Source organism: Aedes albopictus, chromosome 3, assembly GCF_035046485.1.
Source record: "Aedes albopictus strain Foshan chromosome 3, AalbF5, whole genome shotgun sequence".
Taxonomy (NCBI): Eukaryota; Metazoa; Arthropoda; class Insecta; order Diptera; family Culicidae; genus Aedes; species Aedes albopictus.
The window spans coordinates 194,197,345-194,224,490 of NC_085138.1; the positions used below are offsets into that span (position 1 = coordinate 194,197,345).

The window sequence follows — 27,146 nt, forward strand, 5'->3', positions numbered from 1 at the left end:
AGAATAACGACGAATTTAAATCGGGTGAACAACATTGGTAACCAATCGGCGAACGCACAATTCAATTTGGGTGGCGATTGCGGTGACTGCACTGAAGTGCTAGATGGACAGAAAATGTTGCTGTTATACGCCAGTGAAACCTGGTGTGTATCAATGGAGAACACTCAACGGTTGCAGGTCTTCATCAATAGATGCCTGCGGTATATAATTCGAGCATGGTGGCCTCAAATTGGATCTCCAACGTCGATGTCATCAAAAGCCGATAGCGACAGAAATTTAGGAGCGAAAGTGGAGGTGGGATGGTCACTCTCTACGTAGGGGCAGAAACGAAATCTGCAAGCAAGCGTTAGATTGGAACCCAGCAGGACATCGCTGCAGAGGCAGACCCAGAGGCGCATGGCGACGAAATCAAGCAAATCGACAGAAATTTGTCCTGACCACAGCCCAGACAACCAATTCATACGCTAAACGAAGTTTATGGCCTTGTTGTGCGTACAATAAATATTAGTGCATCGCAAAAAGTGCAGCAAATATACCTTATGCGTGCAAAAGTAGAGGCAATATGCGTGCATTGACGGAGCAAGGATAACATTATATGAGTTGAGGTGATATCATCTGCGAGCTTAACGATCTGTACTATATTGCAACGTAACCAATCACATTATGCGACTTGTTGCCCGAGTACGGAGCAGTTTGACGAACTACAGTCATTGCACAATTATGGGTCACTCTGACACAATTATTAGTCAGTCAGTTCAGCATACAATTCAATGGGAATTGACCCATAATTGTGGGTGACCCATGATTGTCCTATGACTGTACCCGCTGCTGAACTGGAAGTCTGTAGTTTTTTCCCTTCCTGGGTCAGGTTCAAATTCCTCTAAATTGAAATTTCATGGACAGTCAAATGGCTGTAACAAATTCATTAACACAAACAATTCACAACCAAATGATTTATGCACTTTTACAACGGATCCATGCAAATGCGAGTCTAATAGGGGTGGGGAAGGAATTACTTCGTGTGCGTGAGATCCGTGTCTGGTGCAGAGCATGTCACTTCTACAAGCAAAACGTGCTCCCATAAGAACACGTGTCAAATAGTGACGTCACTATTTGTGTTTACATTTGTCTTTCCTTACTAATACATAGCCATCTCTGCTTCTTCCCCACCTGTAGTATACTCTCATTGGATCCATACAGCAACCTGTGAGTGAGCACAGCTGATAGCGATACCGATAGCTCTCCAGTATCCGGCATAGGCTAACCGGGACTCTTAGGTGGTGTATTACGCACTCGATGGCGGTCCAGCTGACGCTGTTGAACGCATTCTTCACGTCCAGCGTGACGACCGCGCAATAGCGGATTCCCGTTCGCTTCTTTTAGAGCGCTATCTTGGCCGTTTCGGTTACAGCCCTAATTGCGTCCACCGTCGATCGATCCTTCCGGAAGCCGAAGTTGTCTGAGAGGACAGAGTCATCTGGTCTCTCGGTATAGACCATTGGTCTTGACAGAATGATCCGTTCAAACAGCTTCCTGGCGGTGTCCAGAAGGCAGATAGGTCTGTATGCCGACGGGTCGCCAGGTGGCATCCCGTATTTGAGCAGTAGAACCAATCTCTGCCTTTTCCACCTCTCCGGGAATTCGCCTCTGATCAGGCGCATCTGTATAGCAATTCTAAACATGTCAGGGCTAGCCTCGATGGCCGTCTGGTTGCCACTGACGGGAAACCGTCCGGGCCCGGAGCGTTGTTCAACTTAAGCGACTACGCTATTGCGATGAGCTCGTTATTAGTTACTGGGTGACCTCACTTTGGCCGGTTTGACCATAGGGGACGGGGGCCCATGGTCTTGTATCGTGGCGTGGGAGCAGCGTTTCCACGATCACCCCAAGGGGTCGTATTGACTGCTTGGCAGAGATTTTCGAAGCACGCTCGTTTACGTGCCTTAATCTCTCTGTTCAGTGCCAGTTTAGCCGCTCTGTAGGCCTCATACGTGCGAGCTCTTTGCATCCTCCTTCTAGCTATTAGGCAGGATGCGCGGAGTTGTGCGATTTCTGGACACCACCAGTATACCAGTTTGCGTCCATTTCTGGGTAGGGATGGCCTTGGCATTGCGGCGTCACATGCACGACCTAAGGTTCCGACTAGATCATCGCTGCATGGATCGTCGGTGTTACTCTGCATAAGCAATCGCTCCACAAATGCCGGTTTATCGAAGCGTGAGGTCAGCCATCCCCGGTGGCGGTCGATAACCTACCGTCTTCCTCCGTGTTCCACCCTGTATGAAATCGCCAGATGGTCACTGTGTGTGTATCCATCGTCGACGCTCAAGTCCGAGTTAGGGTTTGCACCCGGACTCCAGAAGGTCACGTCAATGATGGACTCTGCGCACCGTACCTACTGTAGGTTTTTTGTCGCCTACGTTTGCTACATCCAAGTTCAGTTTAGCCATAGCTTCGAATAGAGCCCAGTCTCTTGCGTTAGTCAAGCGGCTACCCCCACTCAATCGCCCAGGCGTTTCAATCTCTCCCGATGACTCACTAGTCTCACTAGTGTGCTTGATAAGAACTGGTCTATGGACCACCTGGGAGGGGCATAACAACTGCAGTATTACACCCTGTTGATCTTCACTATTGCGAAGCCCTCGTGCGTCGTGGAAATTATTTCCTGGACCGGATAACTACCGGTTGTACAGATCGCCGCTAGCTTGGCCTTATAGTTTCCGTTATCGGGAGGGAAGCAGTATGGGTCCGATAGTAGGGCGATGTCTATACTTGACTCCGAGACTGACTGCCACAGCAACTGTTGTGCGGATTTACAGTGAGATTTAGTTGTGTAACCTGTTCTGAATTTTGACCTCCTAGCGTGCCTGGACATTTAGGCCCGCCCGTCGTGTGGCTCTTGTTCGCTGTGCAAATTAGGCATTTTAGTTCCGAGTTGCACTCCCTTGCGATATGACCTTCTGCTCCGCACTTCCTGCGAGCTTACTTCGGTCGGGGCCTTTGCACGCCCAGGGCTTATGTCCTTGCTCAAATCACGTGAAGCACGCCACTGGCTCGTATATGCTGAGTGGGCACACTGACTAAGCTACCTTGATCTTGCTAGGCTGACCAGATTTGTCCCGTTTAAATACGGGACACATTTTGGAAACTCAACAAAAAGAAAATCAATGTCCAAAAACAGGACTGCATGTTATTAATAATGCTATTTCAGCTAGAAAGAACGAATAATTGAGTCAAAAACGTTAACTAGGCTCCAATGACGAGTGTTTGAAAATTTGGTTGTCCCGTTAAATACGGGACGGATGGTCAGCCTAGATCTTGCCGACTGCATCCACCTGGTTCGCCTTCCCTACGGGTAGTTTGAACGTGGTAACCTACGTGCCAGCTGGACCCTTTATCTCACACTACTGCTTGAGTGCGCTTGCGAGCTCCTCTACGTCGGCTATCCTGTCCAGTTTTTATACTGGAGGGTTGGCTCCGTCGTTAGGGCTCTTACCTGCACCTTTTTGCCAAGTACTTCTTGGGTTAGTGCTTTGTAGGAAGTACCTTATTTCTCTGCTTCCTCCTTTAGCACTAGCATCTTCTCTCCCGTCCTGGTGCGCCAGATGCTTTTTACATCCGCGCCCAACGGTGAGAAGCAATTTTCTCCCTGCATGGCCTTCAGCATCTTCCCTTGGTCCGGCTGGCCTCCGTTCTTTCCAGGGTTAGCCTGCTGGGGCTTGATTTGCCTGCCCCTTGCACGCTTGGCAACCGGCTTGACAGCCTGGTTACCTGCGCTGGCCGTCACCTTCTCTGTCTTCGGCTTTGCACCCGACTCTGCCGGGCGCTTCTTGGGCCGAGTCTCATCAGCAGGCTCACCAAAGAGGAAGCTGTCCGTTTGGGTGGACCGCTCTTCCCTGCGCACATCAGCAGCACTCCGCTGTTCAACCAGGAGGTCGTACTCCTTCTTGATCAGAGCCAACGATTTGCGGAGCTTCAGCAGGTCCTGTTTCAAGTCCTTGCTGATGGTAGTCCGCCTGCTCGTGTAGCCGATCAGCTCGTCCAGCTGTACGGCAACTACCAGCATCTTTCGTAGCCCGCTCCTGTTGCGGCTCAGCGCCTGCATGAGGTCCACACCGGTCATCTTTACTAGCTCCGTCGGCGCTGTACCGCTTCGTGCACCACTTGCTCCCCTTGTTGAACTTGAACTTCCTGCCGCTGGCTCGCTGGTGGGTGCACCAGCCCCTCGTAGTGGCGATCTAGCCGTAAGGTGATGTCGGAGCAGAATTCCTGGTGCTAGGTAGCTAGGAGAGTGTTATCTATGTGGTTAAAATCCAATGCAGAGCCAAATTTCCAAAAATACACTGACAAGAGCATGAAAAAACACGATAGAACAGTCTGTTTGAAGCTTTTTGATGATTTGGTATATGTAACTAGATCCTCTTAGCTTTCTGCAATTAGGAGGGGCACAATTAAAAAAAAAACAAGTGACTATTCAACTAGCGTTTGAAAACTAGACATTTCGAAGCACTTCATGCAAGTTCACAATTAACTCATCATTTGACAAAAATAAACGAATTTTAATTGTTGTATCTTGGAGAGGGATTATCTATTTCATGTTTTTTCAGATTGTTAATTTTCAACAATTATTGAAAAACTGGACTAATTTCTTTTTGAGCCTTTATTATACACAATTGATCAAAATGCGTAAATCTCATATTAGTCAACGAATTTCGGAACTGGTCTTCGTAAGATGCAAGTTTACATAGTTTTTCATCATTTGTCATCAAAATCTCAAAATTGACAAATTTCGAGTATGTACATATATGCCCTTGTTGCAGGAAACCGATGAACAGCCTACCCAGTACACTCATTACACTAACGATGCTAAAAATACATAAAATTCTGCACAACTGCTGTATAGCGATTAAAATGAATCAATACAAAAATATGAAGCTGAGTAATTCTGGTTCCGATCCCTGATTCATAAATCGAATTTGAAAGGCAAAGATGATCAAACCCAGGAACATCTTCGAAAATTAGTATACGACCCCTCAGTAATTTGATATCCAAAAACAAAGGGCATTTCATTCATCCTAATTCCTGTTATTCCACGCAGTATTTCGAAGAGCTGCCCTCCACTCGGCTGGCCAAACCCAAAGTGCGAGGCTTTTATCTTAGCCATCCCAGACAGACAATGCCATTAATATAGTAGCATGCTGAAATTTAATGCTTCGCGGAAAACTTTATCCACCATTAACACTGCTGGTGTACTTTTGTCGTCACATCCATTAAGTAAACGTTGTAGGTTACGCTTGTCAAGAAAAGCTTTATCCCACCATGACCCAGATGTGGCTGGCGGTGCTCACCAATGGGAAAAAAAAGTTTCACTTTTATATTCCTCCAAACTCAAACTGCCAAATGTTCCGCTCGCTAATGCAATAAACATATAATACGGAAAACTCGATTACAGTTCTGCTTATTTTCCGTTCCCTTTTGCCGGACGATCTGCCACGAAATCTAGCGTCCGTCAGAGGGCGGAACGAAACTTTAAATTAAATCGCTATTGATCAAATATTTTCCAACTTTTCCAATTGCACCCGAGCATTGAAAGGATAGCGCAATGCAGCAAACAAAAATGCATTAAAACGGTATCCCTTTCAACTCAGCTGCGGGAAGACGAGCGAACGTGTGTGTGTGTGCGCCATTCGACTTAGGAAACGTGCTCTCAAGCAGATTGCAGTCTTCGAGTCTCTGCACTTTGAATCGTATTGGGAACTTCCTCTCGGAATACATTTTACTCCCCCACGTATCTACACTCTTGTCGGTCGGTCACTCAAGCTTGACCATCGAATCCGGCTGCTTAGGGTCTCAGGTTTCGAAAACAACTATTATGCAGTCTGTAGGATGATTTTCATTCCACGTTTCAGAGGTTTGCAACCGGGCGAGACGTGACTAGGGGCGTACAAATTACGGACATTTTCATGCTGCATAACAGTCCGGTTTTAATGGCATTCATGGCTACCACCCAACTAAATTGGATTGTATTTTCGATCGTGACAGTGTTGAAAATTTTCTCATATTCTTCTGGATTGCAAATATGGGACTTTATTTTACTTATTCGTTTATTACTTTCAGAACAAGTAGCTCTCCAGTATCCGACATAGGCTATCCGGGACTCCTAGAAGGTATACGGCACACTCGATAGCACTCCAGCTAACGCTGGTGAACGCTTTCTTCACGTCCAGCGTGACGACCGCGCAGCATCGGAATCTCCTTCGCTTCTTTTGGAGCGCTATCTCACTTGTTTTGGTTACAGCCACAATAGCGTCCACCCACAGTCAGTCGACCTTTCCGGAGATCGAACTGGTAATCCGAGAGCCCAGAGACGTCTGGTTTCTCAGTATAGACCACCAGCCATTGAGGCTGGTGATTGGAAATGATCCGTTCCAACAGTTTACACTCTGACAAAGACCTCAAAGCAGGCCTTTTTGCTTGATCTTATATCGGCTTTCAGTACGGCTTTGGCAGCAGCAAATACCACCCAACGTTCGTTTCGCTTTTCCTCAATTGGTGCTCACTGAATTCGTCGCCTAGCCCGTAGGTGGGCGCGGATCAGGTCCGCAATTGCTTGAGTCCACCAGTAAGCCGGTGGTCTCCCATTTCTAGGGTGAACCCGCCTAGGTATGGTCGCATTGCACGCACGAGAGAGTACTTACCGCTACCAGCTCGTCATCGCTTAAACCAAGTAGGTTTCGCTCACGGCGGAGCGCCTCCATAACTACCCCTTCGTCGAAGTATGATGTCTTACACCTGCGAGGGTTGGCCTTGGCCTAGCCGCCTCTTCCTCTACCCGCTGCTTCTGTTGTTGTAGTCGATACTGTAGTGAACCGCCAGGTGATCGCTGTGAGTGTAGCTATCCTCTACTCTCCAGTTCGAACTACTTGTTAGGCCAGGACTACAGAAAGTAACGTCAATAATCGACTCCGCACTGTTCCGACTAAAGGTACTCTTGGTACCGACATCTTGTAGAGCCAGTGTCTCTAGCAGGATCTGACCCTGCTTGTTCGTGAAACGGCTTCTCCATTCCACGGCAGATGCATTCAAGTCACCCGTCATACTACCGGGCTTCGCCTTTCAGCACGGTTGTCATACAGTCCAGTATCTGCGTGAACTGCTTTATCAACCACCGCGGAGGCGCATAACAGCTACAGAAGAAGACTCCGTTTGCTTTGGTGACCAGTAAGTTCTCATAGATAGTAGACACCAACTCCTGGATGGGGTATTTACCCGTCGTACATATCCCCGCCATTTTTCTGGACCCATCCGAGACCCAATTGCCGTTGCCAGCGGATACTCGGTGTGGGTCCGCTATGATGGCGATATCCGTCGTATGCTCAGAAACCGCCTGACAAAGCAGTTGCTGAGCTGTGTCACAGTGGTTCAGTTTCAGCTGCGTTATCTGTACTATGATTTGTTCACTACGGGTTTCTTGAAGGCCGGGTACCTTGGACAAGCCGTTGGGTTCCTGATGTTCACGGATTTCTTGGAACAAACCTAACACGTGGGTCGTGGGTGGACTCGTGCATCCTTGTACTTTGTGGCATTTGGAGCCGCATCACCTACACAGTTTGCTCCTTCAGGGCCTTTACAGTGCCATGATTTGTGTCCTGGTTCCAGGCACGTGAAACAAACCACCGGGGGCTTGTTACCGAATGGTAACCTTGCTTCCAAATTCTGGTGGGGCACGTAGGAAATAGTAATTGTAACTAGTCAGAAAGCAACTGTGAATTTGAATTGTCCTGACAAGCGGGATGAGTTTGCGGTACACATTTAGATTGCGTTTCTACCACGACCGAAAGAAACGCAGACGGTTAAAGCGAGAGTGAGTGGGCTGCATGGAGCTGAGAGCTGAGTGGTCAAACAAAGATAGGTAGAAAACCCCCGTATGAAAGGGAGTGTATTGGAGACCACGAAGGAAGGCAGTTTGCCGTCACGAGGAAGGATCGTCGCTTGGCCTCACAGAACCGCGAAAAGAAGATTCTTGAAGATTCCATGGGGGGTGTGTTCGCTAGCACGTGGCGTGGTGCAGTTAGTAAAACCACGTACTGCCGACGTCTCCGGTGACGTGGCATGACACCCCCCCCCCTTTTTCGTCAACATTCAGGCCGCTTTCCGAACACCACAATCGGCGGCCATTACGGCTGCACCACGGTCATCGCCGGTCGCTAGCCATTCCGGCGGCCCTCTGGTCACTAACCAGCCGATGTGCGGACGCTCTACAACTACCGGTCATTCCGATCGCTCCACGACCCTCTATAGTTGCCGGCCATTCAGGCCGCTTTCCGACCACCACGTTCGGCGGCCATTACGGCCGCTCTCCAATCCTCACGTTCACCGGCCGTTCCGGACGCTTTCCGATCACCACGTTCGCCGGTCATTCCGGCCGCTCCTCGATCATCTACGGCCGTCAGCCATTTCGGCGGCCCTTGGGTCGCTAACCGGCCGAAGTGTGAACGCGGTACTATTATCGGCCACTCCAGCCGCTCCACGACCAACGTTCGCAATCACCACGTTCGCCGGCCGTACCGGCCGCTGTCCGATCACCAGATACGCCGGTCATTCCGGTAGCTCCACGATTATCTACGGCCGTCCGCCATTCCGGCGGCCATCCGGTCGCTATCCGGCCGATGTGTGAATGCTGCAGCAATACCGGTCGAGCCGACCTCTCCACGACCCTCTACAGTCGCCGGTCATCCCGGCCGCCTTCCGATCACCTTGTTCACCGGCCGTTTTGGGCCGTTTCGCAGACATGTGCGATCATCAGCCATTCCGGCGGCTCATACCGGCCACTCGTCGATCCGCCTACAACAATTTCGCTACCTGGCTATACCCTACGACCGCGGCGGCCCAGGTGGCCGCTTCTCCAAGTAACGACAGTTTTTATCCTAGCACCCAATAAACCGTTAATTAAGGTACGTCAATTCATTCTCGTAGGTTATTTAGGACAACCCCACCGAAAACTCCCCCTGCCAATACACCCTGGGACCCGGGAGGCAGAAAAAGGCCTTGTGAGCCCATCCCGGAAGCTGCCGTTTGGCTGGACCAGCAGCTTGGGGCTTAGGCAAGGCTCCTTCTGGGCCGGCGCGATCGACTCCCGGGGTCAAAAGTTGTTTCAGGCTCATGCGAAGTCATTTGGCATACTGTCCAGCCCACCTTCAGCTTCTCTATTTTAACGGACTAATTTGCGTCCGCCACAGGTAGCTGTGTCAAGGCTACCTGTGCCTTTGTCGAGCCCTTCCGTAGTCGAACGGCTGCGGTAGCCACCTGCACCTCGCACTTTTGCCGCAGTGCCGTGACAATCTCTTTTGATTTGGTTCTCTCGTCTAAGTTCTTCACCTTCAGAGTGACCTCCCTCAACTCCCTCACGTCGACCCCTTGCCCTTTGCAGACCTCTTCCTCTAGACTTTAGTACGTGGCGCCTTTGCGCTCCTTGTTGCACTCCAGCTCCAGGATCATCTCACTCGTACGAGTATCAGAAGGCCGGCTCCAGAGGCACGTTATCCTCCATTTGGGACATTTGTGCCCGCTACTGCGAGTGCTTATCACGAGCAGTCGTACCTACAAAACTTTTTAGACTACCTGCGAAAGCGAAGGCCTCCGTCTGGGTAGACTTCGTATACTTTGATTTCGCCGGTTCTGCCGCTGCAGCAGTCTTCACGAATTTCTGGTGTTCTTGCTTGGCATCGTCTATCGACTTACGAAGTCACAACAGGGCCGCTTCAATATGTTGGACTTCGTGGACGCAAAGTCTATGATCTTGCCAAGCTGCTACTCAGCCACCTCGATTGCGGGCAGTCCTTCTCTGTTCTGGTTGATGACCCTCATCAATCACACTCCGTCCAATATCTTTACCGGCAGGCTATCCGGGGAATGGATCGGAGCTCCCACGCTGTAGCTGCGTGTGCAGCTTCTTGTTCCTGACTCCTCACTTATCTTTTACGAAGACCTAGCCAACCCACTTTTTACGAAGGGGCTAGCCTCGCCACTACCACTACCATCTGATTGATTTGCTTGCTTATTCAAATTTGCTTTCATACATACATACTCACGGGAAAGGAGGTTGACCATGCCAGAGCCCTGTATTAACGCGGTATGGGACGGGTTAACGATCGAGCACATTTTTCACCCCCTCGATCACTCATTCCTCGGCACGGATCGCTGGACACCTTGAATCGGGGTTAGTAGTCCTATTCTTAGCCGGCAACTACCCGACTGACTCGCAGAAAGGGGGTGGAGGACGTCAAGCCACGCTACACGCGCAAGGCAAACTTTTCCTGCATGAAATGTTTTTCGTATACTATACACATATTGGAAGTTAAAGCGTTAACAAGCTTATAGACACCTATAAAATATCATGTACTTTTTGATGTCCTAAACCTGGAATATTCGAGCGTCTTCAAAGACACAAACTTGAAGGTCAAAACATGTAAATTTACGTCTTCAAAGACACCCAAAAACAAAACTTATTTGTTCTTAGCTTCTAGTAATCGCTAGGACCGTTTAGAGGGTGGCTGATAAATTTGATACTGATTATACGTTTTTGATGAAATGGATTTGTTGTGCAAAGTTACTGACGTAGCTGTATATTTTTAATGGAAAATGTCAAGGATAACACAAGATTTCTCTCGTTACAAGTAATATTTTGTTGAAAAAATGCTGAAGCTGTAATTTCCCCTGTACTGCAGGTGACCGCATATCATGCCCACCTTTACTGGGCTTCCTGCATACACTATGGATCCAACATATATGGATTGGAATATTTTTTTTTTGTCGATCACTGAGGCTTTAGAAAAAAAAAACCCGTTGACCATCTACAGTCTAACTGACTGTTATCCTTCTCCATTAACAAAAGGTCAGCTCCTGGCTGTCCTTTTTGTGTTCGAGCTTTCCACGATTGCTACAATTTTACATTGATTGGGCTGTTCCTTTTATTATCTTTGTTCTCCTCATAACAAAAGGAACAAACACCTTTCCATGTCCTACCGAACCGTTTGGCTGGATGAAAGGTATGCATCCTTTCATCAGATCATCAATTTGAGAATCAGTTCATTGCAATCGAAAATTTAAAATTCACGATTTCTTTCCTTCCTGTGTCCTATTGTCATGCTGCTGTCTTGATTGCGGCGGGTGATACACTGGTTTTGTATTGCCAACCCCTGGAAGGACACCACAAGAAAAATAATCAAACAAACACTGACAAGAAAGAAGCCCCATTCCGAAGGCTAACGAGCTATATGTATTTGTGGAGAATTGGCAAAGCAAATTTAATGACATTCATTTTGTGTTCCTTTTCTTTCCCCCAGCTGGTTCACGGGAGAGTTCCGGCGCTCAAAAGTATCCGGTGATGGTGTTCGTCCACGGGGAATCGTACGAGTGGAACAGCGGAAATCCATACGATGGATCCGTACTTGCCAGTTTCGGGCAAATTTTAGTAGTTACAATCAATTACCGATTAGGGATATTAGGTTTGTATCGACCTCATTGATGGGTTCTGCCGGGAACGTTACCTGCTTGACCTGGGCTAATGTGTTTCTCCTACCCACAGGATTTTTAAATGCCAACATTGACCGGTTCTCGAAAGCGCCGGCCAACTACGGTCTGATGGACATCATTGCGGCGCTCCATTGGATCCAGGAAAACATCGAAGGCTTCGGGGGCGACCCGAGGAGCGTGACGCTGGCCGGCCACGGGACGGGTGCCGCGTGTGTTCATTTTCTCATAGCCTCGGCCGCAGTGCCGGAAGGTAAGTTAATAAACTCGTTACACTTTCCGATGATGTGCTCACGGTCACTGTTATTTTATTTATATTTATGGGAAATTCAACTATAGAAAGGAAAAAGTACGTTGCGCAGAATTGATGTGAAATAATAATGGGACCTTCATTACGGGACAACTTTTATTCTGCTTTCAGGGAATGCAAATACATGATTCACAATTTCCAATATGATTCTATCAATATACTTTATAGCGCATACAATAGAAATGTCTATATATGCCAACATATTTGACTTAATTCATTTAGTTCACGTTTTGGGAATACTTTCAATTTCAGTTTAGTTGAGAGAGGCAAAATGGCCTTGAAAATCAGTTGATTGATCAAATATCGTAATCCAGCGTAACATAGATCAATTGACACGATAATGACTAATCCGATTCGCCTGGCTTCATTCTTTAGTCGGATGCACGTTTCTGCCGTCGTCCCAAACTTGCGAGCTATAATATCAATATCATCTGCGAAACCAAGCATCTGAACGGACTTCGTGAAAATCTTTCCATTCGTGTTTATATCCGCTCTCCTTATATCCCTCTAAACCTAAAGCAATATTGAACAGCAAGCACGATGGTCTTGCCGTAACCCTCTGCGAGATTTGAAGGGACTCGAGAGTGTCCCTGATACTCGAACTACACACTTCACTCATTCATTCGTCGCCTTCATCAATCGTATCAGTTTTTCCGGGAATCCGTATTCGTGCATAACCTGCCATAGCTGGTCTCGATCAATAGTATCATATGCTGATTTAAAATGGATGAACAAGTGATGTGTGGGCACGTTGTATTCGCGGCATTTCTCCATCACCTAGCGGACGGCCAGCATCTGGTATGTTGTAGCACGTTCGCCCATGAATCAAGCCCAAGATCTAGCCTGATATTGTCCCAAGAACTCTCTTTCAATCGGTGTAAGACAGCGGCATAAAATTTGAGAGAGTGTAGTGTAGGCAGCGCTCAGCAGTGTGATCACGCGATAGATGGATTGCGAACTTATCGCCCTATTTTTAGATGGGACACACGATGTCTTCCATCCATTTCTCCGGTAATACTTCCTCTTCCCAAATCTTGGTAATGACCCAGAGTGGTGCTCTCATCAGTGCTTCTCCACCGTATTTTCCAGCTGCTTCGTTGTATTCAAAGGGTCCTCATTCTCTTGGAGGTTAGGGCTGGAAATCTTTCGTCCTGTGCACGTAATCCTAGGTCTGTTACCACGCCACCTTCGGTTCTTGTAACGTCGCCATTGAGGTGCTCATCGTAATGCTACCGCCACCTCATGCGCGCTCGTGAGAAGATTTCCGTGAATGTGTCCTTAGCGTGGTACAGCTCTTCCATCGCTTCGCGATCTTGTTCTCCTTGCTGCTGCTTATTCCTCCGGAAGATTGAATTCTGCCTGTTTCGCGCCTGTCTATAACGTGCCTCATTCGCTCTTGTACGGTGTTGCAACGTTCTCGCCCATGCTGCATTCTTCTCGTTTTTCAACTGTTCACATTCGCCGTCGTACCAGTCGTTTCTGTGATTTGGAATCGCGAAGCCTGGTGCTTCAGCCAAGGTGCTACCTGTGGCGGATCGGATGTCCCTCCAGCCATCTTCAAGGGTAGCTGCGCCAAGCTGCTTTACCGTTGGAAGGGCCAGTGCTAACTGCTGCGCGTAGTCTTGAGCCACTTTTATGTTCTATGCTCGATGTTGAGCCACGGCGTTTGACTTCGACGCGTGGTAATAGCTGTTGAAAGTTTTGAGCACATGCATACAGCGACTTAGTAGTGATCTGAATCTATATTCGCACTGCGGTATGTGCGGACATTGGTTATATCCGAGAAGAATTTACCATCGATTAGAACGTGGTCGATTTTGATTTTCTATTTTATGGTCTGGTATCTTTGCGGGGAAGAAAGTGCTTCGGATTACCTTACCAGGCTGCAAAGTTTACGCATCGATGGCCGTTATCATTCGCTCCATAGTGGAGCGGACCTGGTGTGTTGGTTAGAACACTTGACTATCACGCCGAGGACCTGGAGTCGAATCCCACTCCCGACAAACTCGCAAATTGTGAGTTCTTCCTTCGGAAGGGAAGTAAAGCGTGGGTCCCGAGATGAACTAGCCTAGGGCTGAAAATCTCGTTAATAAAGATAAAAAAAAATCGCTCCATAAGAAGTACACGCGTCGATAAAGAAGTTTGAGAAAGGATGCAATATTCAATAGAAAGCACGAAAAACCATCTCTTTGCCGTAACTCTCTCCGAGATTCGAAGACACTCAAGAGTGACCCTGACCTGATAACAAAACAAAAGCACTGATAACACTAGTTTACAGCATTTTTGAACTCGGTAAACTGATGATTATTTTTGGAGTAGAATCATGCCCTGATTTTGAAAACGCAAAGGAAAAAAAATATTAGTAGGGCGGAAATTTTTTCGACTTTCCATCCAAGGTTGATGATTTAAAATTGATTTTTGTTCTATTTTAAAGCAAAGTCGCTCACTTCAAACATATCATTCTCCGTAATCAATGCTCCGATTGAGCTGATTTTTTTACTGTAACTCGGCTATATATGATATATCAAATTAACGTTGATAAAGAATTTTCAAATTGTTTTTTTTTCTCTTATATTTCATATATTTTGGGAAATTTGATTGTACGACATTTCCCCGAAAACCAGTTCCCCGAATGAAGTTTCCCCGAAAGTTATTTCCCCGAAAAACGATTCCCCGAACGAACCGTTTCCCCGAATGTACCGTTTCCCCGAATGTATCGTTTCCTCGAATGTACCGTTTCCCCGAAATATTTATAATACTATTTTTAGTACTGGTTTCTAATCATTTTCTCGATTAATTCCATTGTTTGCACTAGTCATTGAAACGAAGTAGCGGAAAGTTAGCCTGTGTACAAAGTGTGCCGATGTGTAGTCTTTAGAAAGATATCAAGATCATGGAAACTTTCACATCTCATTGATATTGTGCATTCCATCTTACCATGAATTCTTCGAGATATAATGTTCTTCATGATACTTCAATGAGGTTTGATTTTTTTTAAATATGGGTCGTTCTTTTCTGTTGTACTGATTGAAAATGACATGGCACTCAATTAAGAACACGCTCATCATAATTTTCCCTTCTTTCATTCATAGGCTGTTCTTTCTATTTACTTTTGAATTTTCAATCGATGAAAAGACTCTTTAAACGCATAATACCTTTAAAACGAGACATCGTGATTGTGGTAGTAATCTGCTAAAGTTCATCGGCATTGTAAAACACATGATCCAGATGACTTCAACTTTAAGTCTTAAAGTATTCTTGCTAGCGAAGGAAATCTGTGAGCACAATTTTAATGTGTATTAACAGGCTTTAAAACAAAAGTCAATGCAATTCAATTTGTTTGACTAATAGGTTTGAAGCTAAGCACTCTTCAGTTTTTTTTTTGTAAATCAATGGATCAATCATGACCGCGAAGTAGCATCTGGAATTGACATTTCTACAGAACTTACTAGTAGTTAGACAGCCGGCAATATTTTGAAAGAACAGTATATGATGAAAGAAGGGAGAATCTTTGATGAAGATTTCTACTATAACACCTACTAGAACAGTCGGTCACGAAAAAATAATAATAAATATAGCAGCAGTCAATTTCCTGATGGTTGATTGAGCAATTCAACTTGAAAGAACAGCCTATGTTTGAAAGAAGGGAAATTTTATTAAATGAAAGGTTATCAATCTAGCCAAAAGGACGCTGCTGGATCTTTAGGCAGAAGTATGTCAGGCCGAAGTACTTTAGGCTGCAATCATTAGGCCGAAAGTATCATTACGACGGACGAGCATCATTACGATTAAGTGGAAGGCCAAGAAAAAAAAACCCAGTTTGATCATATATATAACCCAATACTCAAAAGAATAGCCGACTTCTCAAAGAAGGGTAATCTGTCATGGGACAGTCAGTGGTTTGACAAATTACTACCGTCAATAAGCTATGCAATACAATACAAGACTAATTGCCTATCAACATGTTACTTGGGTTGATCATCAGTTCTTCAGCAACAGTATAACATCAGCATCAAGAAATCATCTATGTGAGAAAAGGGAGGAGGATAAAAGAATATTGTAAAATCATGGAAGTATATCCCAGTATCCATAGAATCCCCTAGATTTGAGGAATGTAAAACACTCAAGGGACTCAAACATCTTCTAGGCCTTCGAAAACAAATTTTAACATCGTTTATGAAGAAAATTAAGAAAAGGCCTACTGACCCATTCTACCCTATGAACTTCAGCTTCGCAATCCATTCGGCTTAACGTACTTCGGTCTAACGTACTTTGATAAAGCGTACTTCGTCCTAAAGACCGGATGCCCCTAGTTGTGCATTGGGTCAATGATAAATGGCATATGCAATAATCTTTTCGGGGAAACGGTACATTCGGAAAAACGGTACATTCGGGGAAACGGTACATTCGGGAAAACATTTTTCGGGGAAATGGTACATTCGGGGAAAAACTTTCGGGGAAACTTCATTCGGGGAACTGGTTTTCGGGGAAATGTCGTACAATCGGGAAATTTGGCTAAAATTTAAGGAGATCGCCCCATAAACTCGCCTTTATCTTGAATATCATCAATCTGACGCAAAACCTGCATTCAAAAGATCGAAAGGAATCATATTCAGCTTTTAATTTATGAAAAAATATTTAAAATTAGATGATCAAAACGCAAGATATTTGAATTTTGGTATATTCCATATTAAAAAAAATGTAAAACTCGATAATCAACTAAAACTCAAAAACTGTTCTACTTAAAAATTTTTGAAGCACAGTTTCGAAATCAGCACTAAATTGTGCTTAAAAAACTTTGGCTGTTGGCAGAAGTTCAAAACTTTCGTTTTAGTGTAATTGGTCATGCATCGGAAACCTTGTTCACCGCTAAATTCTCCCCAGTAAGAAGTTTAGAACCCACTTTTCACATCAGCAGCATTACCATTCCAATAATGGAACATGTGTTAATAAGGATTCTAGTGTGTTCCTTGCGTACTAGTACTTTCCAGTCTTCGTAGAGCTAGTACATACATGAATCCCTAACCTATTTTGATTTCCTTTGCATTCAGTTAAGCCTCAGATGGTGGGGTTTTTGACTATATACAAAGTAAAGTTGGTAAACTTAGTTTAATTCAAAAACTGGAAGACACCAATACACCAGTAGCAAGGACTAAATACTATACTTCCTTGAATTACCAGAACTCATATAAAAAAAATGAAAAATAGGACGACGCACAGTGGGAAAAAATAGGCATAAAACGCGAATAAATTCAATATCTTTGCTCGGAGTGGATGGATTCGAATGAATTTTTGACACAAACAGCAAAAAACTCTATAGTTTCAGAAAAGGATGGTGTCATTCGCCGCACGATGCTGGAAATCAGTGTTTTGAGCTCGTTTTACCCCGCACTCTCTTTTTCACACCTTTTTTAGAAAATCCTCATCTATTCCCGACTGGCGTGCAAAATAAATGACTTATTTAACTAGTATTTGTGTAGAAACTTCCATAGTATCGGAAATTTGACATAAGATTGCTCCTTCTCTTGTCGATTGCATTCCACTCCGGGCGAAGATGCATGTGAAATTTTAAAGAAATAGGGGATATCGGGGTTATTTGAAGATATTTCAATTTTTAAGGCCGTGCGGTGAGCCAAACAAGCTCCATTCGATACTACAGAAGATTTAACACAAACACGAAACAAATAAATCATTTATTTTGCACTCCAGGATCTTTCCAAAAAGGTGAAAAAGAGAGAGAGAGTAGGGTAAAACGGGTCCGATACACTGATTTCCAGCATCGTGCGGCGAATGACACCCTCCTTATCTGAAACTGTAGAGTTTTCTGCAGTTTGTATCAAAATTTCATTCAAATTCATCCACTCCGAGCAGAAATATTGAATTTATTCGCGTTTCATACCTATTTTTCCCATTGTGCGACGCTAGATACCGGTTTAGTAGATCTTTCACCACAACGCAAACCCAAAAAGTTGATCTACCCACGCTACGGGCTCCGTTAAAAATCGAGCATATTTTGAACCCCCTCAACCATTCATCCCGCAGCACGGATCACCTGTCACCTTGGATTGGGGTTACATACCTGTTTGGTGGACTTTTACCTCCGGAACACGTGGTCCGTAGTGCTATTCTAAGCTACACGGGCATTTCACCCATACGAGTACGTCTAATACTGCGTACGCAGGCTCCCAGATCCACGAGTTTGACGTCGCTCTGCATCGCCTTCAAGATGTCCGAAAACTAAGACTGTTCGGTCTTGATGACGAGCGCTTGGCTCCTGCCCTCCTACGTTTTCTATGCTTGGTTTCCTTACTCTTCTGTGGTTGCTGCTTCTTCGTCTTTCGCTCTACTTTGGTCCAAGGGACGTCGTCCCCCAAACCTGCTCTGCGATTGCGGTTGCCCTTCCAGTTATTCCGGGACGCCTTCGGGGTTAACAGTCGCCTAGCTTTGTGGATGCCGCCTGGTAGCTCCTCACCTAACGGCTGTCTTACACGCTTCTGCGTTTGCTTGCCATACACGGTATGCCAAAACCCGTTATTAACAAATAAAAATGTTCACCAAATTGGCACCCGTCATTCGAAAGATATACTATCCTAGTATCTACTCTGAACATTTGAAAATCTTTCATCAGGGGTTTGAGAAGTCCCAAAAAATGACCACGTGGTTTATGGACAGCCCCCTATAGAAATGTTCGGCCTGATATGTGTTGTCCGTTTTCGAATGTTTATACTGTTCAGTCTGTAGAGGCCGTAAGGTCGAAGACGGTGTAATTGTCTTTCTGTCTTTCTTTCTTGTCGAAAGCCAGGGGATGACGATGGGCCAGAATCATCAACCCAACATTCGATTCAACATGGTGTCCAATGTTTTTGTTGTGATTGCTTAATTCATGAATTAAATGCGCTGGAAGCATCGACACTGCTTCGCTGCTACATATAATATCGTGCAAAGTGATAAAGAAAGAGAAACAATAATCAAAAACAACGATTTCGTTTGAAATGTGTAATTTCCGAAATAAGCACTAGCAACACACGAGCCACATACCCGAAAATCAGGAGCAAGTTAGGGTAAAGCGACCAGAAAGTGGATACTAAACGCGCCGTACCAAAAACGATGATGGGTAGAGCGGCGATGTACCTAGTGTGACAGCTGTGTCACCCCACTGTCGAAAGCAGATCGCATCATTTCGCGAATATTTTCGCCAAAAAGCAAGCTTGGTCATAAGCATACCATCCGCCACACTCTACCCACGGAGGCCCTCGTCTGGGTAGATATCGGAGTTTCTCGTGGTGTTGCTTTGCAGCCATCATTGTCCTTCGAAGTCTCACCAGGGCCTGCTTGAGGTCCTTTTGATGTTAGACTTCGATAATAATAATGGACAAAGTACTGTGGGGGTGCCCAGACTATTAAGTTGAGTTGTGAATTAACTTTTACTGGCATGTGCTTGATTTACAGGAAAAAGTCAGAACTTTTTATCAGTAGGGTCAGTGCTTCGTTTGAATTTCAAAGTAACCTTAATTCTGATAACCTATTTATAAAAAAAAATATTTATAATGCCTGAGTGAATAGAACCACTGTCCACATTTTCCCTTTTACCCCACCTTACTCCAATAACCGTTCATGACTGCTCCCATTTTCAAAACTTTGATCGTTTCTATCATTCAATTCGCAGATAGCTTAATTCCCCTACCTACAAAAACTGTATCGCAACGAAGGAATGAGAGTAAACTTAGCAGCATCTTCTAACGTCTATTTCCTCTGAGAAATTTCCTTTTAGTACGAACTACAAACCCGTTCAAGCTCGAGGAGCGCCGTCCCAACCGTTAAAAAGTTTTACAGCACTCTCCGGCAGCAGCGCTGGCATACTTTACATTAATCATAGTGGTATCTGGGGAATCCCCACGTACGGCGATGTAAGATTTTCCGAGCGGCGGCGTCAAGCTCGGCAATTCCATGACCGCAGGGTTGGCCTTGAATCATTCCGGCCCAGCAGTGCTTACTGACTGTTCCACGGACCGCAGTCCAACTGTACACACATAGCACAGGTTCCACCCTATTTCGTTGTGTACGTGTTGCGATAGTCGGAGAGCACTTTTCAAACGCAGAGAGAACTGAAGTGATAATGCAAAACTTTTTCTATTAAAATTTTATATCCTCGGAAGGGCGGGAGCAAAAAGTCACAGTCTTCGGTAGTGTACATAATGGAATTTTATGCACTAAATTCAATTAAAAATTTTACCACCACTCGCTCTCTCGCTGGTTATTAGTCGAGTGGTGCTCCGGTAGGGCTCGGTGGATGCCATATTTTGTCCTACTTTTTTGGTTCATGTCCACCGAGACTGTTTTGGCTCCCCGGTGTGCACTGATATGCGCAAGGCAAGGTTTTTAAGGGTTTGGTACTGTTCACACTCACAGCAAATCATTTCGAAGATTCAACATGTTTACGAATTTAGTCTGTTTTTTTAAAGTAATGGTCTAGAACGGTCTAGAAAAAATTGTGGATATACATTGTGTTCTCATTATTTTATTCTAATATGTACATGTACATATAATACAACTTTTCGAAAATACTATTTAATGCAGACAACTTTACTGCTACGATTATATGAACGCTACCAAGTGACGAAACGCACGAGCAAGCCATCTCATCTCATCATGGAAGAGAGTTAGTTGCCAGCTTTGGGTTGAATCACAGAAACTGAGTCTAACGATACACAATCAGCTTCCATCCCACACTCACTCGGAGCCTAAGGTGGTTCTGATACGAAATTAATTGTGAGATTAGGTTTCTTCATCCTGATGCTCATCGTGTCGAGGGCGTTAGAAATAGGAACTTTTCGCTGAAAAGGCAGTTTTGTACGTGAATCCCACGCAAAGTAGCAGGGACTACGGAAGAATTTGATGGCCAATGTTGATAGTGGTGTGGTCGGGTTATCAAAGTAGCTCCCACGCAAACACGATGGTCAGTGATGGTGGTAGTATAATGTAGGTGTAGTCGATTGTATGGGTTGTGGTGTACCTATTTTATAGTGTTAACACATGTTTTCCCGAAATAACGAATAAATGAAAAGAACATAATTGGTACCGTGCAGAAATTATGTCCCGCTTTTGGGAGGGAGGAGGAGAGGGGGAAGGTTGCAGCACGTGACGAATTTGTGTATGTACCGTTTGAATATAAAATATTCGATCAATCAAAGAATCAATTCTTGAAAAATGCTTGTATAGTGTGTACCAAATTCAAAAATTTGTTATTAAAATTTTACTTTTTATCTTTTTTGCATATGCAACTGAAAGAATATATCGTCGGTTTCCTGCAATAGGGGCACAACTCAAAATTTGTCATTTTTGAGGTTTTGATGGCAAATGATGAAAAACTATGCAAACTTTCATCTCACAAAGATCCGTTCCGAAATTCGATGAGAAACGCGAGATTTTTGCATTTTCACCAATTTTCCGCAATAAAGACACAACTCAAAATCAGTCAACTTTTTCAATAATCGATGAAAAATAGTAATCTAAAATTCATTAAACAGATAGTCCTTCAGCCCCTTTCCATGATACAACAATCAACATTCGTTTACTTTTGCCGAATAATGAGAGAAAAAATTGAACTTGTAGGAGTTGCATAAAGATTGCCAATTTTCAAACGCTTATTCTGAAAATTCACATTTTTTGAGTTGTGCCCCTTTTGCAGGAAACCGACGAAATGTTCGCTTAAAGAATGAATTTTCGATAGAAAGCTCTTAGAGTCGATAATATACCAATTAACTCATTGAGTAACTGTATGTCGACCCACTAAACCTGCGACAAGCTAAGCGCAATTAATTCAACTTGCGATGACAGATCACAACTCCCTTGTTCGGGGAATGGCGCCTTCCGGTGGTTCAGCAATGACATGATCTGCGTAACGTCTATGGCCCCTGCGTTCCATATATAAACCGACGTTCTGTCACATTTTCTACACGATGTTATGGGGGCTCATGGTCTTGGCTACGCTGACTAGCATCTCGCTGCGTACTGTTCTGAAACGTGCTCTGAGTTCTTCTCGTCTTTGGACAAGTTGGGCAATGTGGGGTCTCTGTATGTCCGAGTCAGTAAGGATACATCCTGAAACATTTCGCAATACCTTGGGATACCAGAAAATCCCCGTTAGATGTTCGAGCAGTTTCCCACTAGGAATTCCGAGTATTAATCACTATCCGCTTGAAACACTACGGCGTTCCAACATTTGATCCGGATTAAGTAACTATGGAGTAAAGCCGGCCAACAGTCGCCGTTTCTTCTTACCCTGCTGGACGATCGGCACCAACGGTGACATCATTGCCGCCGGTAAAGACACCGTTAATGTTTTATTGCATTGGTGGTGTTGGTTTGTTCTAAGAAATCGTCCTGCTGGCCAACGAGACGACCAACCAAAGCATTCCGTATCGACCAACGAGAAAATCACCGCTACCAAGGGAACCAGCTTATCGAAGAGTCGGTTGACCCCAGCGAAGCGTCCTGCTGGTCCTCGAGGCGAACAACCAGTCGAAGAATCTCAACAGTCAGAGAACGATCAAGAAAAGCATTTTTCACCGATCATCGAGGTAATCGGTTCCTGTGAAGTGTGCCCCTGGTGAACAGAGTTTTATGTTGAATAATTCTCGCCGAACAGTGGATAAACGGCTCCATCAGGAACACAAAGAAGATGTTATGACGCATTCTACCGTGATGTTACAACGTTTTTAAGGCCTTTTTGATAAGATTTTCGTCTATAACTCATAAATACGACGGTCGTGTCTTATACCGATCAGCGAGCCTTGCGAGCTTTTTGCTAGTCAATAAGGAAGCCGGCCAAGGACCACTGGCGGTCATCGAAACATGCACAGTCGAAGCCTTCTACTGATCATACATACCTCTTCGAAGTATGAAGTGGAAGCAAAACCACCTCTACCAGTCATCAAGGTGATCAGTCGTGGAGTCCGGTGGTAAACGAGATGACGGTATTCCTCCGTACGAAACAAATACACAGTTAAAATAAAAATGTAAATTTAAGTTTATTTTCATGCACATAACTGGAGCACGAAAATAAACGCAAAAATACACCGTGTTTTAAATTTACACGAATTGAAAATCGTTGAGAACACGGAAGCGACGTGTAAATTTAAGCGTCGTTGAATTTTACAAAGATCAAACCAAGCGCCGCTCGTTCCATTTCCGACTGTTCCTTTGGTTTGGATGCTTCCCTTCTTTCGACGATGGAGGTACCAAATAATAAACATAAACCGGATCATGTCAAAGATCATTACACCTGCTTTATTTCCGGATACTTAATCAATTTTATCACTATAACACAATTTCATTAATTATATAATTAATGCTGTTTCTGACTGCGATCTTAACGATTCCTGCTGCTGACGACGGTGACGACGACCACGACGACGAGGGCGGGAGTAATGAATTGGAGCGCGAGCTGCTGGAAATAAACACACGGGATCCGTTTTAGTTTAGGACCACAGCAATGAAATTCGTTAAACACATTCGGCAGTAGCTACTTAAATTAATCTTACCTGCAGATCAGCGGATGAAGAAATACAATTATCGAAGCGGGAAAGCACAATTTTATCGAAAATCAAAACCCGTTTTCCAACACGCAGGCCTTTTGCCGGCCATGTTTTCTTCCACTAGCAAACGTTCTCGCGATTTTACACGTTGATTGAAATTTCTAGCTTTATCAATTGGAAAATAAACACAAATAAATGCATTTTTGTGGATAGTATTGAGTTTTCCATGTTTTTTCATGCTCCAACTATGTGCATTGATTTAAACTCAATTTTAAATCAAATTCGTGTTTCAATTCATGTAAATTCATATCCAGCATGATTTACATGCCGTTTAAATTTACAAAGTTTTTGCTGTGTAGGACAAGATCTCCTACCTATTAATGAGGTTCTAGACCCATCGACACGTGATATCTTGCAGCAACATGAAGAGAGGACTTGTATATCAAAGAGCACCTCACGGCAAAAGTTTTTCTCTTTCGCTCCTTAACAAACTTTGAAAACAGCAGGACCAGTACCTGTCAAATTTGACAGGTGTTGGTCCTGTTGTTTTATAATTTTATGGTGGAGAGAAAGAGAACAAATTTGTCATGACGTTACCGTGCATTGGAGTATACCAACCATCGCCCGTTGGAGTGTACTGTACTCTAGCGTGCGCAGCTTCTTTTTTCTCATTCACTTTTGTAAACAAACACAAGAAAGAGATAGATAAAAGAGGGGACACTTGCCCAGCCAGGCTGCGGGCTTGGCTGATAAATACCAACTCCATGAGAGTGAATTCCTTGTTATGAATAGTTTCCAAAACAGGTAACGATCAGAGCCTGCTCTCTACTTGAGTAAGCTGTCTCCGATCCGTGCAGCGTGAAACCACCACTGAATGTAACCGTTCGTCAACCATGTGGAAAACACTCAGAAGTAGCACGGCTGTCCGTTCTATGTGAAGCCATCTGCGAAGTCACAACCAAAAGAACATTTAGTTTCTGGAAGCTTCCGTAATCGGCATCAGATAAGGTTCAGAGGAGCTCTTCGACTCGTTCAGTGTAAAGCTACCCGAAAATATTGCAACATACAACGACCAACGCATGCGGAACTCGGGTACACGTTGGTTCGTAAAGAGCTCTACGACACGTACAGACTGCAATCAAACCACCGACTAAAGAACGCTCAATATGAGCGCTGAGTCCGCTCGGATGGAGCTTTCCGATGAATTAAGGCACACCGCAGAGTCTGTCAAGTCAGCAGACCTGGGACAGGTGGAATGTTACTTCCTCATTGTATTATCTCAACCATCTACCCTCGGAATCAACCTATGAGTTCACTTTCCTTCGGTGGATTAGTCTCATCCAACCTGGCAGTCCTGCGTATGGCTCGTTTGTTTATTTATTTATTTTTTTCTTCTAAACCATGGGGGGATCATCTGTTCGACAGATACCTGAACAGGGAGGTACAGGTAGTGTAGGGTTGGACGTCTTCAACAACAAAAGTTAAAGCCAGGATTACTCTCAACTCGACCCACTAAACAACATTCCTATGATCCCCAACCCTTCGTCTCTATGGTTCCAGCAAGAAGGCCGTGCTTGTCAGTGTGGCTATAGTGCATATCACACCATCCAGGTTAGCTGCGTAGGGTTCAAGAAAGGCGCAGTGAACAAATCACAGTGCAGGTAACGCAGCTGAACCTGAACCACTCTGTGACGCGGCTCAGCAAGTCTTTTGTCAAGCGGTTTCCGAAGGGGGACGGGTATCGTCATCATAACGGACTCATATCGAGTACCCGCTGGCATCGGCAATTAGGTCACGGATGGGTCCAGAAAAATGGCGGCGATATGGACGACGGGTAAATACCCCGTCCAGGAGTTGGTGTCTACTACCTTTGAGGGCTTCGTGGTAGCTGTAGCTGTTATGCGCCTCCGCGGTGGCCGATCGAGCAGTTCACGCAGATGCTAGACTGTATGACGACCGTGCTAACAGGGCGAAGGCCGGTGGTAATAGCGGGTGACGTCAATGCCTGGGCCGTGTTATGGGGAAATCCTTTCACGAATAATCGGGGTCAGATCTTGCTAGAGACACTGGCTATTGTCGGTACCGTAAAACGAGGTATCATTGATCAGCGGGGTAACATTGATCAGCTTGACCGACCTCATGAAATGTTCAAACAAGCGTTTTACATTGAATCAGTTTCTGCTATCGAATGGTATATCGTAATCTGCTATTATTTAGCTACCAAATGACATGTAATTCATGAAAATTGAATTTCATAAACATTGAATTAAATCGATTTTTCCATAACTGTGTTTCGTAACGCAATGAGATACATTGTCAAACATTCATGCATGGCATGAATACTAGATACAATATGACGTTCGAAATCACTGTATTACTTCAATATGATATCCTAGACTTTGATTTAATGAACGAAACTTTTATGTAAATGCTCTTTTTCAATAAAATATACGATTTATTTAAAGTGAGCTATCAATTCCTTAAGCCATTGCCTACCTTTAGGCGTTATTCGCGGTTTGGAGGATTTTAATCTTAAAATAACTCAAAAAGTACATAATTTGTAAGAATTTGGACAACATATTCGATATCAGCGACCCCGAATTTAGTAAGTAAGGGTATTTTCAACACAAACGAACATTGATTACTGTTATGATCAATGTTACCCCAAATCAACAAAATTAAAAATTAGATTGAAAAGCCTATTTAAACATGTTTAAAAGTTTCACAAAACTTTTTTGAGTAGCTTAACACATAATCAGAGGGCCAGTACTTGTTTTAAAAATATAAAACAAGCAACATTTGCTTAAACAAGAAAATTATTCAAGAAAGATCGAAAATTCTGATCAATGTTACCCCGGATTACGGTACCTTTAACCGGGTTCAAATTGATCTTTGGGTCGAAATTGATCAGACATTTTTCAGTTAGATTGAGAATATTTTAAATAGTTTCCTCTCATGTATCGTGCTACTGGGAACAGATACTAAACGATATTTGTATGCAAACTATTTAAAGTATGCTTTATCTAACGAAAAACCATCTGATCTACATATTTCGACCCGGAGATCAATTTGACTCCGATTTACGGTACCAAGAGTACCTTTAGTCGGAACAGTGTGGAGTCGACAATTGACGTTCTGGACTAAAAACCTGGCCTAACAAGTAGTTCAAACTGGAGAGTAGACGATAGCTACATTCACAGCGATCACCTGACGATTCGCTACAGTATCGACTACAACAACAGCAGGCAGCGGATAGAGGAAGAGGCGGCTAGGCCAAGGCAAAGCCCTCGCAGGTGGAAGACATCATACTTCGACGAAGTGTGCATGAGCGAAACTTACTTAGTTAAGACGGCAACGAGCTGGTAGCTGTGCTGTCGTGTGCGTGCGATGCGACCATGCCTAGGCGAGTCCATCCTAGTAATGATAGAACACCGGCTTACTGGTGGACCGACGTGATTGCGGACCTGCACCGTGCCTGTCTACGGGCCGCGGTGAATGCAGCGAGAACGATCTAAGGAGGGGCGAAACGAACGACGGGTGGTGTTCGCCGCTGCAAATCCGCGTTGAAAACCGAGATAAGGGCAAACAAAAGGGCTTTCTTAAGGGTCTCTGTCAGAGTGCCACTGCGAATCCGTGGGGTGATGCCTACAGGATCGTGTTGGCCAAGACAAGAGGTGCAATAGCTTCTACAGAGCAATCTCCAGAGATGTTGGAGTGGATCATCGAGGGTCTCTTCCACGTCATGATCCTAGTCTTTAGTCTCCTTT

General features: G+C 44.7%; 1 protein-coding gene across 1 annotated transcript in view; it reads left to right on the forward strand.

The window, feature by feature from the left end:
* LOC109427199 (neuroligin-4, Y-linked) overlaps positions 1-27,146 on the forward strand; it is a 231,187-nt gene that overhangs the window by 97,320 nt on the left and 106,721 nt on the right. The window contains exons 3-4 of the mRNA XM_062857113.1: positions 11,346-11,507; positions 11,588-11,785. Of these exons, the coding sequence (XP_062713097.1) occupies positions 11,346-11,507; positions 11,588-11,785 (360 nt within the window). The remainder of the gene's footprint in view (positions 1-11,345; positions 11,508-11,587; positions 11,786-27,146) is intronic.